General features: G+C 43.0%; 1 protein-coding gene across 1 annotated transcript in view; it reads left to right on the top strand.

The window, feature by feature from the left end:
- The window catches only part of map4k3b (mitogen-activated protein kinase kinase kinase kinase 3b), a 124,811-nt gene that overhangs the window by 73,781 nt on the left and 36,960 nt on the right, over window positions 1-14,070 (top strand). Inside the window, exons 13-14 of the mRNA XM_039738992.1 lie at window positions 2,328-2,402; window positions 12,264-12,342. Coding sequence (XP_039594926.1) covers window positions 2,328-2,402; window positions 12,264-12,342 — 154 coding nt within the window. The remainder of the gene's footprint in view (window positions 1-2,327; window positions 2,403-12,263; window positions 12,343-14,070) is intronic.

Below are 14,070 nucleotides of genomic sequence, written 5' to 3'. Positions count from 1 at the left end.
TATGTTACTTATTATAAGTTTTTTTCAATAGGAAGTAAATAACGTTGTAAAGATTTATCAAGAATCTAGTTTTTATGGCGTACTGCAAGGAAATTTACATTAAGGAAGTCTGTACATTCCGACTCCTTCATTTTTTACACGTTTTATTCTGCTGCAGTCTTGTGCTGAAATCATTTCAGTTGAATCTTTCCCTCATCAAGCAACACACAACACCCCAGAATGACAAAGAGAAAAAAGAATTTTAGAAATCTGTGCAAAGTTACTAAAATAAAAAACTCACTGACACATGTATTCATACCCTCTGCTATGGCACTTGGAATTTGACTCGGGTCCATCCCATTCTATTGATCACCACTGAGATGTTTCTGCATCTTGTTTGGAGTCCATTGTGGCCAGTCCAGTTGATTAGACCTGATTTGAAAAGGTACACACACACACACACCAGTCTATAGGAGGTCCCACAGTAGAGCAAACACCAAGCTGTGAGGTTGAAGGAATGGCCAGTTTGGGTCGAGGCACAGATCTGGAGGAAGCTGCAGCACTGAAGGCTCCCAAGTGCATGGTGGCCTCCATGATTCTTAAATGGAAAAATTTTGTAACAACTGCGACTCTTCCTAAAACTGGCTGACAGACCAATTTGGGCAAATGGAGGAGAAAGGAGATGGTACAACAGGAAACCAAGAACCAAAGAGTCACTCTGGCTGAGCTCCAGAGACCTGGTGTGGAGATCGCAGGAACTTCCAGGAGGACAACCACCACTGACACACTCCACTAATCTGAACTTTATGGCTGTGTGGTCAGATGAGATATGAAAGTCCACTTGGAGTTTACAAAAAGGCACCTAAGGACTCAAAGGCTGCAGGAAGCAATATTCTCTGGTCTGATGAAACAACAATTGAACTGTCTGGCTGGCCTCAATTCTTGGTGTCATACCTGGAGGAAACCAGGCAGCGGTCATCACCTGTGCAGTTCCATTCCGGTGGTCAATCATTGTGGTGGCAGCATCATGTGGTGGGGTTGTTCTTTCTGTAGCAGCGTCAGGGTGAAGCTGAATGGAGAAAAACACAGGGATGATCTTAGTGAAAACCTACGGCAGAGGAGCACTCCGAAGCTCAGATTGGGCCAAAGGTTCACCTTCCAACAGAACAATGAAACTAAGCACACAAAGAACAACAACACAGGAGCAGCTTGGGGTCAACTCCCTAAATGTTCTTGAGTGTCCCAACCAGAGCCCAGACTTGAACTCAATCAAGTGTTAACAGAGAGACCCGATTCTATGACTATACGCCGAATTCATGAAGAGATAAGCTTAACTGTTTGTAAATGTAGGAGTTATTACATCTTCTCATTTGAGGCAATCAACATTTGTTACCTGTCCTATTACACTACCTGAACAGTCAGGCCCTAACTCTAACGTTACTCGATTGTTTACCTCTTTTGTAAATTGCTTTGGATGAAAGCGTCTGCTAACCAAATAAATGTAAAATAGCCGTCTGCCAATGGTCTTCATCCAACCTGACAGAGCTTGAGAGGATATGCAGAGAAGAATGACAGAAAATCCCCAAATCCAAGTGAGTGAAGCTTGTTGTGTCAGATGAGGAAGACTGCAGGCTGGAATGGCTGACAGAGGGGCCTCAGCAAAGTATTGAGGACAGCAACTGAAGACTTGGGTCAATGTGACAGTTCAGTTTTTGTTTTATTTTTAATAAACTGCATTTCTAAAATCCAGCTTTTGCTTTATTCTGGGGGTATTGAGTGTTGTTTGATGTGGGAAAAATGAATTGATCACAAGACTGCATCACAGCAAAAGGTGAAAAAGTGAAGGGGTTTGAAGGTGCCGTCCACATTTCTGAATGAGTGTTACAGCTCGGCATCCTGTCTTCTAAAAGAACTTGCCTGGCATTGAAGGGGGGAATGTTTGTGAAGATTTTGTGGTCTTTGGAAGTGAGACGAGACCACTGAAAGCTGAACAAAGTAAACGGGTAGAGAACCAGGATGAGAACCATCAAGGTAGATGCATGCGGCTTCACTGAGAGTGGAGAAAAGGCAGCAGGCTGAGAAAGTTTGAGAGGAAAGAAGTGAAACTGGGGAAGTGAAGGTCGGATTGAAACCAAGGAGAATGAAGATGAAGAGGAGGAAGAGGGTGAATGCCTTGAGACAAATGAGTCACAAAACTAAGAATCCTGAAAAACAAAGAAGGGAATTCTGGATCTCAAAGGTGAATGGGAAACCCAGATGATGTTCTTCAGGTGGTTTATGTGATCTTTAGCAATGTTTAGTTTCGTAATAGTTAAATTATTTATCTGAAATTGTTTCTTCCAATTCAGTTTAAATATTTGGGAATCTTTTGTCCTGCCTCTCCTCGTTCAAGGCGAGCCCTTCGCTTTGCAGCCCGCCCAAAGGTACCATGCCTGTCCTTTGACACTGACACAGCGTAACCAATGCAGTGATGTGATATTAATACGGCCCTGCCTGCCATGCTTGTTAGAAACTGCATCTCCTTAACAGTGTGTGTGTGGGACTGCAGCTTACACTGTGAGTGTGGCAATTCCCTAATGTGGAATGTGACTTTGTCATGTTAGATACAATAAAGGGGACGTTCACATTTGTAATTGTTTCTGGATATTTAGAGCAGGGTAGGTGAACACATTCAAAAACTATGTTGATTGTGTTGTTTCTATTATATATGTTTGTCATTTTTATCTATCTATCTATCTATCTATCTATCTATCTATCTATCTATCTATCTATCTATCTATCTATCATATAGTGCCTTTTCTATCTATCTATCTATCTATCTATCTATCTATCTATCTATCTATCATACAGTGCCTTTTCTATCTATCTATCTATCTATCTATCTATCTATCTATCTATTATACAGTGCCTTTTCTATCTATCTATCTATCTATCTATCTATCTATCTATCTATCTATTATACAGTGCCTTTCACATCTATCTATCTATCTATCTATCTATCTATCTATCTATCTATCTATCTATCTATCTATTATACAGTGCCTTTCACATCTATCTATCTATCTATCTATCTATCTATCTATCTATCTATCTATCTATCATATAGTTCCCTTCTATCTATCTATCTATCTATCTATCTATCTATCTATCTATCTATCTATCTATCTATCTATCTATCTATCTATCTATCTTATATGTTTACGGCCATGTTGTTGTTTGAAGAAGCATTTATTGCCACTAAAATGACCAGACAAGACGAAGATGGCAAAGGATCTCTGGCCTGCTGGCTGTCTGTCTGTTTAATGTAAATTGGATAAACGGGTGAGAAGAAACATTTCAGTGACATTTTGTGCTGTACCTCCTCTCCGGCCAGTTGATTCACTTCATCATAGCGGATCTCTGTACTCTTTGGTCCTGAGTTCAATCTGAATGCCGGCTTCTGGGAATCCCGTTCTTTAAATATCGTGTGGGGTGGAAGGGGCAGGACCTCTGGGACGTCAGTGCGTTGTGTCCTTCGGGCTGCGTGTTTTCTCCCAGCACTGGTGTTGGTGTCTTTACCTTAACAGTGTCATAGTGATGCTCCCAGTTTGCTCACACGTGACACCACATAACTTGCTGATGTTGTGACATGTGACATCATTTTGCCACCAGTATAGGGAGAGGAAACATGGTGGTTCAGTCAGACTGGCATTAGAGCTTTGAACAAAATATTTTTAAAAATTCTAATGTAGTTGGGGAACGGGTATGAGTTCAGTGTTGGGATTTTTGGCTTTGATTTATTGACTTGATTTTTGGTGAATTAATTTCTATTTGTGTTCTTACCCTTGCCCGTCATTAGGCCTCCTTTTGTGTTCACGTGTTATTTTCTGGTCCCCAGACGTATTCTTCAAAGTCCTGTAGACGTGCTGCCTACCATCATGGCACATGACAGCAAATGTGATTGTGCCAATTGCTGTGTTATGTGACCCTTTTCTGCCCCTTGTGTGTCGCATTACAGAGCCTTCTGTCTCCAGCTGTTCTTCTTGGTACGCCACGCGAATAATTTGACCTTAATAGTGAACATCTGAAATCCGAAGACCCTCACTAGCGGAGGTGTATGGTGACACAATTGTCTTTGCTTTCACTGAGCATAAATTCAGCCTTACATTTCATGGTGCCAAGGGCATGAGCCCCCCTAGGAGCCCCCAAGCGCCAGCACAGCACAAGCAGACACAAATCAAGTGGCTGACAATATGGGTGTTCAGTATCCACAAATCTTGATGTCTCACTTATTAAAACAGAAAGTTTGATTTTGATTTATGACCAAACGCTGTATTTGATGTAATTAAACAAATGAAAAGGGCACGGACAAAACCACTGGCCCTTGTCATGGAAATTCTTTTTGTAGCCTCCTCAGCATTATGTTTATCCGTGGAAAAAAAACAAGCCAAAATTGTATTCTTTATTTTATTACGTGTAACGGAAACATTACAAAAAAAAAAAAATGTCAACATAATCACAGTAGAGAAGGTCTGTCTCGAGTCCACTGCTCTGGGGATTTTGTGTTTTTTAAGTTCAGGTTGTTCTTTGGCTTTGCTTTAACGTCATTTGGAAAAAAGAGAGGAAAAAAAAAAGAACCCACGGGGAAATCCTGAAGCGAAGCGCTGCACCTTGGACGTCAGTGACAGGAGGCTCACAATTAGCCTGACGCCAGCGGGTATTTCTCAGTCCTTCACCCGGGTCTCCTGGCAGCATTGCTGAATGTGTGGTGTCAGAATGATTCATTCTTCGCCATTATGTTCAATAATTCAGATAATCCTGTGAAACTTAATTAAAAATAAAAGGTAATGAGCATATTCAGGTAGAATTACATCAACTTACATTTCAACTTCTATCAGTTTTATGATTGTCAGTCAAGCCCCCCTCACCCAGGACCTTCTGCACACATTTGTCCCCAGTGTATTTCGTCTTAAGTTAAAGTGATTTGATCTTTGCAAGGGTGGCACGGGGGCGCAGTGGTAGCGCTGCTGCCTCACAATTAGGAGACCTGGGTTCACCTCCCTGGTCCTCCCTGCGTGGAGTTTGCATGTTCTCCCCGTGTCTGCGTGGGTTTCCTCCCACGGTCCAAAGACATGCAGGTTAGGTGCATCGGTGATCCTAAATTGTGCCTAGCATGTGCTTGGGGTGTGTGTGTGCCCTGCAGTGGGCTGGCACCCTGCCCAGGGATTTGTTCCTGCCTTGTGCCCTGTACTGGCTGGATTTGGAGACCCCCATGACTCTGTGTTAGGATATAGCGGGTTGGAAAATGACTGACTGACTGATCTTTGCAAGGAGAACACCGTAAACACGTGAAGGCGCTTCACAAACACCACACTCCGAAGGCTTAGCTGGGTATCTTTATAAAAATCAGTCATCATTTACACACTCACTTCATGCAGATACAGTATTGAACATATCAATGTTTTTCACAATAAATATATTTCTAATGGAGCTATCGACATGACATTTTCATCAGATGTTGGTAATAGCCTAAGTAATCCGCACTTACAAAGAAATCACAACAAATAAGTCCATAAATGAAGTTATGTGTAATAAAGCAGAATGACACAGGAAATAAGAATTGAACACATGAAGAAAAGGAGGTGCAATAAGGCCTGGAAAGCCAAGAAAGCAGCTGACGTCTGTCAATCCTGATAGCCCACTGTCAGTGCCAGTGAATACCAGCTGCTTTAATCCTCATTGATGGCCTGTCATTATCCAGGGTTCACACAAGAAGCGTCTCATGATGGGTAAAAGCAAAGAGCTCTCTCAAGACCGTCGTAAACATACTGATGGCGTTGGTTTCAAACTGTTTCTCTAGGGATTTGAGCCTATTCTGCCCGTTTGGATACTAATGATGGATGGAAAGACCTGCTCACAATCTCCATTCCTTTTTATTGCAGAGGTGTTCAGTATGGTTGAGATCAGGGCCACTTGTGTTCTTCCATGTGTTTATGTACCTGGTATTGTGCACAGGAGGACAGATATTAGAACAATCTGGACAAGATCAGGCCATTGAGCTCAACAAAGCTTGCCAGGCCTGTCCAGTTAATTCTTCTAAAATAACATCAAGTCGAGTCTAATTTGTCATCTCAGTGATGCATCTCAGGTGATGAGGTCCAGCACATGAAGTTGTCGAGTTTGACAGCCCCTCTGTCTAGAGCTTGTATAATACGCTGCCAGCTTGTTATGATCCATCCATCCATCCATCCATCCATCCTCTTCCGCTTATCCGGGGTCGGGTCGCGGGGGCAGCAGCTTAAGCAGAAAGGCCCAGGCTTCCCTCTCCCCGGCCACTTCTTCCAGCTCTTCTGGGAGAATCCCAAGGCGTTCCCAGGCCAGCCGGGAGACACAGTCCCTCCAGCGTGTCCTGGGTCTTCCCCGGGGCCTCCTCCCAGTTGGACGTGCCCAGAACACCTCACCAGGGAGGTTATGTTCAGTGATTTAAACAAAAGAACTGCTCTTTTTTCTGCGTGGATGTGGATTCTGACGATCAACAAGTATTTTCCCACCACAGGAACTTTGTTTCCAGAGACTAGTGAGTTTGTGTATGATGTGGGACCTGGGCCACTTGTGCTTTCTGGCCACTTTCATATGCTGCATACCCACTGCACAACAGGAACTGTAACCTTTATGCCAGATATGTGACATTCAGCTAAGAGTGATGTGGTGCGAGGTGGGACGCGTTCAGGAGTATTGCTTTGATGTAGAGTATGATGTGGCGCACCAGGGAGTCGGCTATGGAGTGTGATATGTGGGACCTCCCCCCAGCTTACTGCTTCAAAGCCATCGGGAGAGGATATTGGATGATAAATTGGACAGGACTGACAATACTGATGCTCTGTGCAAGAGAGAACAGAGCCGACTATACTTCATTAGAAGGCTGGCGTCCTTCAACATCTGCAATAAGATGCTGCAGATGTTCTACCAGATGGTTGTGGCGAGCGCCCTCTTCTACACGGTGGTGTGCTGGGGAGGCAGCATAAAGAAGAGGGACACCTCACATCTGGACAAACTGGTGAGGAAGGCAGGCTCTATTGTAGGCACGGACCTGGACAGTTTGATATCCGTGGCAGAGCGACGGGCGCTGAGCAGGTCAAACATGGAGAATCCACTGCATCCACTGAGCAGGATCATCTCCAGTCAGAGAAGCAGCTTCAGGGACAAACTGCTGTCACCGTCCTGCTCCACTGATAGACTGAGGAGACCCCACACTATGTGACTCGGGGGGGTAAACGATAACATTATACAAAGTTATTGTCTGTTATACCTGCATTGTTATCACTCTTTAATTTAATATTGTTATTATCAGTATGTTGCTGCTGGAGTATGGGAATCCCTTGGGATTAATAAAGTTATCTATCTATCTATCTATCTATCTATCTATCTATCTATCTATCTATCTATCTATCTATCTATCTATCTATCTATCTATCTATCTATCTATCTATCTATCTATCTATCTATCTGCTTCAAGTCGGTGCGAAGTACAGTGCTCCATCTTTATCGATCTTCCAAAATCCAATCTAGTAACGCATTTGTCAACTGGTGCCAGTGCTTGTGGTCAACCAATCAGCACAGTTTATGTCCCTGGCCTCTTTTTGTGTGTTGCATTCCCACTGCACAACAGGAACTGTAACCTTTATGCCAGATATGTGACATGCAAAGACTAGTGATGCAGTTTGAAGTGGGATGCATTCAGGAGTATTGCTTCGATGTGATGTATAGCGTGACACACCAGGGAATCCGCTTCAAAGAGTGATCAGGAGTTGACTGGGCGGGACCTCCCCACCTTATTGCTTCAAAGCGAATGTAACCTCACCATTGATAATTGTTTCTATGGGACGCATTGCACTGTGCACCAGGGAGGCGGCTATGAAGTGCGGTGCTCCATCTTTATTGATGGCCCTCCAAAATCCAAACTACTCTCAAATTTGTAAAATGGCCCCAGTGATTGTGGTCAACCAATCAGGACAGTTTATCTCCCTGAGCCACTTGTGGTCCCTGGCCGCTCACCTGTATTGCATTCCCACCACACCACAGGAACTGTAACCACCATCTTCACTGATGACTCTACAAAGTCCAAACTACTAACAGAACCATAAGGTGGCGCCAGTGCTTGTGGGTCAACCAATCAAAACAATTCATTGCCCAAGCCACACCCACGATTGTTCCTGATCAGGTGAAAAGTACACAGCCTGGAGTAAGAGATAAAAAAATGTACAAGGAACTACAAATGGCCTGAGTTCCTGGGGGGAATGCTGTAAAAGTTTTTAAAGTTACTAAAAAGTCTCTGATTCCTGAAAAAAGTTACTGCGATCGGAAAGTGCCTAATGTATTATTATTTATTTATTGAGGGTTTTGACATCAAAATTGGAATTTAACGTGTTTTTAATAAGTTGTAAATGTATTCACGTCTCCAATTCCATTTTAGGGTTAGGTATTAGCCGTTTCCTTGGTGTCTTTCTGGTCACATCATCATCAGTGACGGTATAAAGGTCACGCCATGCACTTCCTACTCATCTGAGTTTGAGGAAGGAGAACAAATTGCTATGTGAGTTTATTTTGCTAGCGTTCCCGATATACGACTTCAGCATCGTTCTGTCTGACTTTTTAGTTTTGGGTCTTGTTTTGGGGCTTTGACCAAAGATCGATTTGACCTTCCATTATCAAACCCAGCGGAAATCTTGACCGCCGTCTACCTCTTGGACCCCCCCTTCATGAAATTCTGCCCTCGGTTGTTCAGATTGTACACGTCATTCTTCGACAAAATTACAATGAGGGTAATTGTCATGACGTATTCTTAATGCTCCGAGTGAACAACACAGCCAAAGCTTAATGAGGCCATTAAAAGCTGTTATGTTTTAGCCTGCTCGGGTGTGCGATGATGTAAAGGTGACCTTGTCGACACTCTTGTCACCTTTCAGAAGGCATCACTGAGAGGTGATGACAGCCCCCTTCCTGCTAGCAACTACTAAGATTTGCCAATAATGAGAACTGTAGGCGGCACTGAAAAATATCACCCTTAATGAATTTCAGTAACGGTAAAGCGCTTGTAGATGTCAGGAATTGTTTTTGCTTTTCAGAAGAAAACCTAAAAAGATTGACTTGGCAAAGCTGAGTTTTTAAGGCTGTTCAGTGGCCAAACAGGTCTTGTTCTTCATCGCACCAAAATGGCAGCATCCATCTCCGCATTCGAAGGGCATGGCTTGTGCATGGGTTTCAAGTTTCTTGTGCTCTGCAACCCTGCTTGTTTATGTTGAATGGCATGGAGGCACTAAAGAAGTGTACGGTGACAAATGTGGGGGGACAGAAACGCATGCGGTGTTTGTACTGGCAATCAAAGATACGATGTCCCGTGACCGATATCAGACTGGACAAAGACTGAACCGTAACAACAGATAGCTTCTTCACAGCACTTTCGCCAGCTAATAGACTGCTGCACCCCAACGCAACTCTGCATAGCACCATAAGTAAAATGGGACTTCCACCTGCAGCCAAATCAGTGCGCGATTTCAGTACGCGAGCAATTCGCCACGCTAGTGTTTAGATCTGGCAGTGCCATGCTGACGGTGTATGTGCCCAAAAAGAAGAAGCCTTTGATTTCAGTCTGTAACAGCTGCTGTAAAGGTTTTGCTACCTGTGGAAGATATCGCTGAAGAAGTGTAAGCAGACACACAAACGCTGTGAATCATGTCTGCTTGGTATCTTATTGTCACGTGAATTTTTTGTTATTCAGTTTTATTCTTGAACAAAAGCACACTTGTTTTGTTATACCTTTGCGAAAGTGTTTATTTTATATTCTGGTAACCACTTGAATGAGATCAAAGCTGTCTCTGCCTCTCTCGCACATGCACACACACATTCATACATGAAAACATAACTATTTGAAAACGCTATGCCATTTGAACATGTGTGGCACTGTCAGATTTAAACAAAACTTTACGTATCTTTGACTGCCGGGTCAATAAATAGTTCTGAGCAGGCATCAAGCACAGTACCAACTGTGGTCATCGCTGCTCTTGTGAAAAGAATGGAGAAAAACGCCATCGACTCAGACAGGGAGAGGCAAGTTCATTGTACCACGTGAACGTCACTGAGAGAATAAAACTGAATAATTAAAAAAACAAGTGATAACTTTTAGAAGCAGCCAAAATTTACACCGGGTGTTACAGACTCAAATTACATGTATGTTTTTATTATATCTCCCTATTATAAAATAAAAGTTTGGAAGGTTGGGGAAGACGAGACATGATTTTCTCAGAGAGACACTTTCACATCCTGCGAGACGAGACTTTGAGATTTAAACACGCCCAGGGCCGGAAATAAAACACAAAGAGCAGATGACAAAGTAGAATGTCGTAAAGAATTCAAAAACGTTGTCGTGAGTCACATGCAGAGCAGATTAGAGATAATGGAAATATGAAAATTCGAAAGTCTTAAAAAAAAAAAAAAGGATAGTAAAGATCGCATTAGCGTAAGCAAACGGAAATTGTTACTCGGTGAAATAACGGAACAGTGGAAAGAGAACGATTATATTGCTTGGATTTAAACTTTAAGTTGGAGACTTGTAGATCGTCTAATTTGTGTTGCCATAAGGGAAAAAAAAAGTAGTGTTTCTTCTCAGTGAAGAGGCGTGTCTGTGAGAATTAAAAGATTTGCTGTTTGGTGAAAGTGAAATCCTGCGAGAGAAATCGTTTCTCATTTGTGTGAATGCTATTGTCAGACACATTTCTTGTGGAGAGAAAGAAACGATATTCACTCACGGGCAGTTATACGTTGTGTTGTCACGGTGTAATTCCAAACATGGAATAAAAATTCAATGCGATATTGACGAAAAGGTAAAAGCGAAAAGAGATCAAATATATGGGCATAGGTGATATGACAGAAGTGCACTGCGCAAGGTGCAGATCACGTGGCACGGCAGTAGCAGCAAGCCAACCAGCAGCTGATCAAGCAAAGAGGAGGTAAAAAAAAAAAACCTCTTTGTTTCCCATTGTATCACCGTTCATGAGGGGGTTTCGGAGGAGCGACCACGTCTCCTTGGGATTCGTTTAGCCCCCCTCTTCACAACGCAAGCAGCATAGATGGTGGGGGGTTGAGCGAGCGAGCGAGTGAAGTGAGCAAGGGGGGAAGTCCCCTAGTTATAGTAATAATAATAATAGCAACTCACTTCTCAAAACACGAAGCGCGGTTCTCAAACTGGCAACCTTTTGGTTATAAGGCAGCAGTTGTTACCTCTGCACTATCCAAGAATACGTATTAGCGTTCTGTCAATCGACATTTGAGGTTGCGTTTGTAACTCATTGACAACAACATGTAAATTGAATCATTTTTTTTTCTTTTTACTTTAGTTATATTCTTGAATAAAAGCGCACGTGTTTATTTGATATTTGGTCTAAAGTCTTCACATATTATACACTTCACGTCATTTTTAGTATAACATGGAAAAAGTTTCTGCTCTAGGTTTATGTTCAGCATTTCTTGCCTCACATTTCCATTCACCCTACACTTACCCAGATCTTTGTAGACATGGAACACTCAAGAAATGCATGTATTCAAAATAGCGATACACTGTATTATTTAGCCTCTACAACTCCAGGCATCTCACACGCAGATAAGCAGCCTTGGCTTGAGCTGGGAGAACTTTTTGAGCTCTGTCAAGGGGTGGGGTGAGAATGGGACAGCAGGCTGCTTGCTGCTTGTGCTGATCGACAGATTTGCAAAACAAAAGACGCTGATGGAGACTGCGAAGGAATTTAAGGTGGGCCGGGATTACAAGTTTTTTCGTAGGCTTCAGGGATTCTAGTGTTAACACACTAGCCTAAAATGACATTTTCCATTTTCTTTTGTGATACAACATGCTTCATGTTTCAAACTATTCACAAGCTCTTCAATTGCCGCAGGAACGTCATCAAAACGCATAAATCTTAAAGCCAACAACATTTCAAGTCTTGCACCTTTTTCCACAGCAACAGCCGGAGATCCAGTAGCTGTGTGTCCTTGTCGCTGTGCACATTTTCCCTCCTCGTGTTTTTGTCTTTTGTCTGTGTGTCATGCGATGTAACATCTTGTTTTAGAGGTTGGCTGAACTCCTTGTTTTGGATACAATTCATGTAATTCCAGCCTAAAACCCCAGGGTACAGTAACCTGCTAATCATCCTGGCTGTTTTTTCCCCAAACGTAACATTCATGGATGTTTTCAAGACCTCCCTTTATGTGCTTCCTGGCGCCTTCGTTTAACAGTTTTCTGTGTTTATTCACAGCCACCGATTGTTGTGCCGCACAGAATCCACTCCACGAGTCGAAATGTGAGGGAGGAGAAGACGCGCTCGGAGATCAACTGTGAGTAGCTGTAGAACTCTTGGGCCTTGATGTTCTGTTGCTTAGTCAGCATGCAGTCGATGGATGGATGGATAGTGAAAAACCAGATACGATGGGCAGGGGATTCGTTTATTTGTTTTTAACTGGTTAATGAATTGCACATTACAGTATGCAGTTACATCAATGGTAACCGAGTGTCCTGATAAGCACAGGTCGCTACACAGCAGTACTAACTGCAACATTCACAAGAGATAAGATGTTAAAGCTGAAATAGAAATCCCCTTCTATGTGTACGTATCTGTGTGTATGTATCTATAAATATATGCTGTTCAAAAAAACGTAGGGAATGCTTAAGTCATGCCAGTCTAACACCAAGTCAGTGAAGCTTCAGGGGTATCAATCTGTCCAGTTAGGAAGCACAAGTGATTGGGAATCAATGTCACCTGCTTTGGTGCAAATTAAAGTGACAAACAGGTGTCCTAGAGGGCCAACAGCAAGACAAGGCACCTCCAAAAAGGGAATGGTGGCCACAGATGGTTGCTCTCTGCTTCTCCTTCCTGACTGATTCTTCTCTAGTTTTACATTTTGCTGGTGTCCTTGTCACTACTGTACCTGCAGCTGATTCAGGATGCACAGATTAAGGGTCATTTTTGCTCCATCCCTTTTTTCGTTTGTGTTCTTACTTGAAATATTCCGTTAAAACTCTAAAGCAAAGTCTGATTTGTGTTGAATACAGAATTCAACACAAATGATGGGTGCCAATGACTTGTCAGTTTCAAGTTATTTCAGAGATTATTGGGGGTTCTTGTTGTTTGGTGGGGGGGGGGCATCAATACAATACAATACAATTTATTTGTTGTATAGCCCAAGATCACACAGGAAGTGCCGCAATGGGCTTTAACAGGCCCTGCCACTTGACAGCCCCCAGCCTCAACTCTCTAAGAAGACAAGGAAAAACTCCCAAAAAATCCCTTGTAAGGAAAAAATGGAAGAAACCTCAGGAAAGGCAGTTCAAAGAGAGACCCCTTTCCAGGTAGGTTGGGTGTGTAGTGGGTGTCAAAAAGAAGGGGGTCAATACAATACAATACAATACAATACACTGAACAGAACAAATGCATTTGTCCACATCGGAATGTGCAGTCCAGGAGAACATTATTTATACAGAGAGAGAGAGAGAGAGACAGGCATTGTGTGTGTGTTTATATATAGTGGCAGATGACCAGGGACCTTTCCCCACCAGGACGCCTGGAGATGGGAAGGACTGGGAGAGGGGCAACATCTTCCCTGGGGCACAAGAGGGCAGCACCCATGAATAGCATCAGGGCCACGGATAAGCTCAACCCTGTGGCGGGCGCCTCAACAGCTCTGGAGCCTTGGCATACAGCTCTTCCACCACACCCGGAAGTGTTGCCGGATGTTAATTAGGAAGCACCTGGAGCACTTCTAGGTGCAGTATAAAGGAGGCCGCCTCACTCCACTCAGGGAGCCAGAGCCAGAGTTGGGTGGAAGAGGACAGAGCCTGCAGGAAAGGAGTGGAAGTAGTGAAGAAAAGAAAGAGATAAAAGATAAGGACTGAGTTAATTGTGCTGGTTTGTACACTGTGTGCGCAGGAAAAGAAAATAAAACGTGTGTGTTGTGGACATCTGGTGTTGTGTCTCTCTGTGTCCGGGCATCTTTCACAATATATATATATATATATATATATATCTCGTGAAGATATAAGAAAGAGACAACACGCTCAAAAAGTTT

The sequence above is a fragment of the Polypterus senegalus genome, chromosome 16, assembly GCF_016835505.1.
Source record: "Polypterus senegalus isolate Bchr_013 chromosome 16, ASM1683550v1, whole genome shotgun sequence".
Lineage (NCBI taxonomy): Eukaryota > Metazoa > Chordata > Cladistia > Polypteriformes > Polypteridae > Polypterus > Polypterus senegalus.
This window is presented reverse-complemented; position numbering and strand designations above follow the sequence as displayed.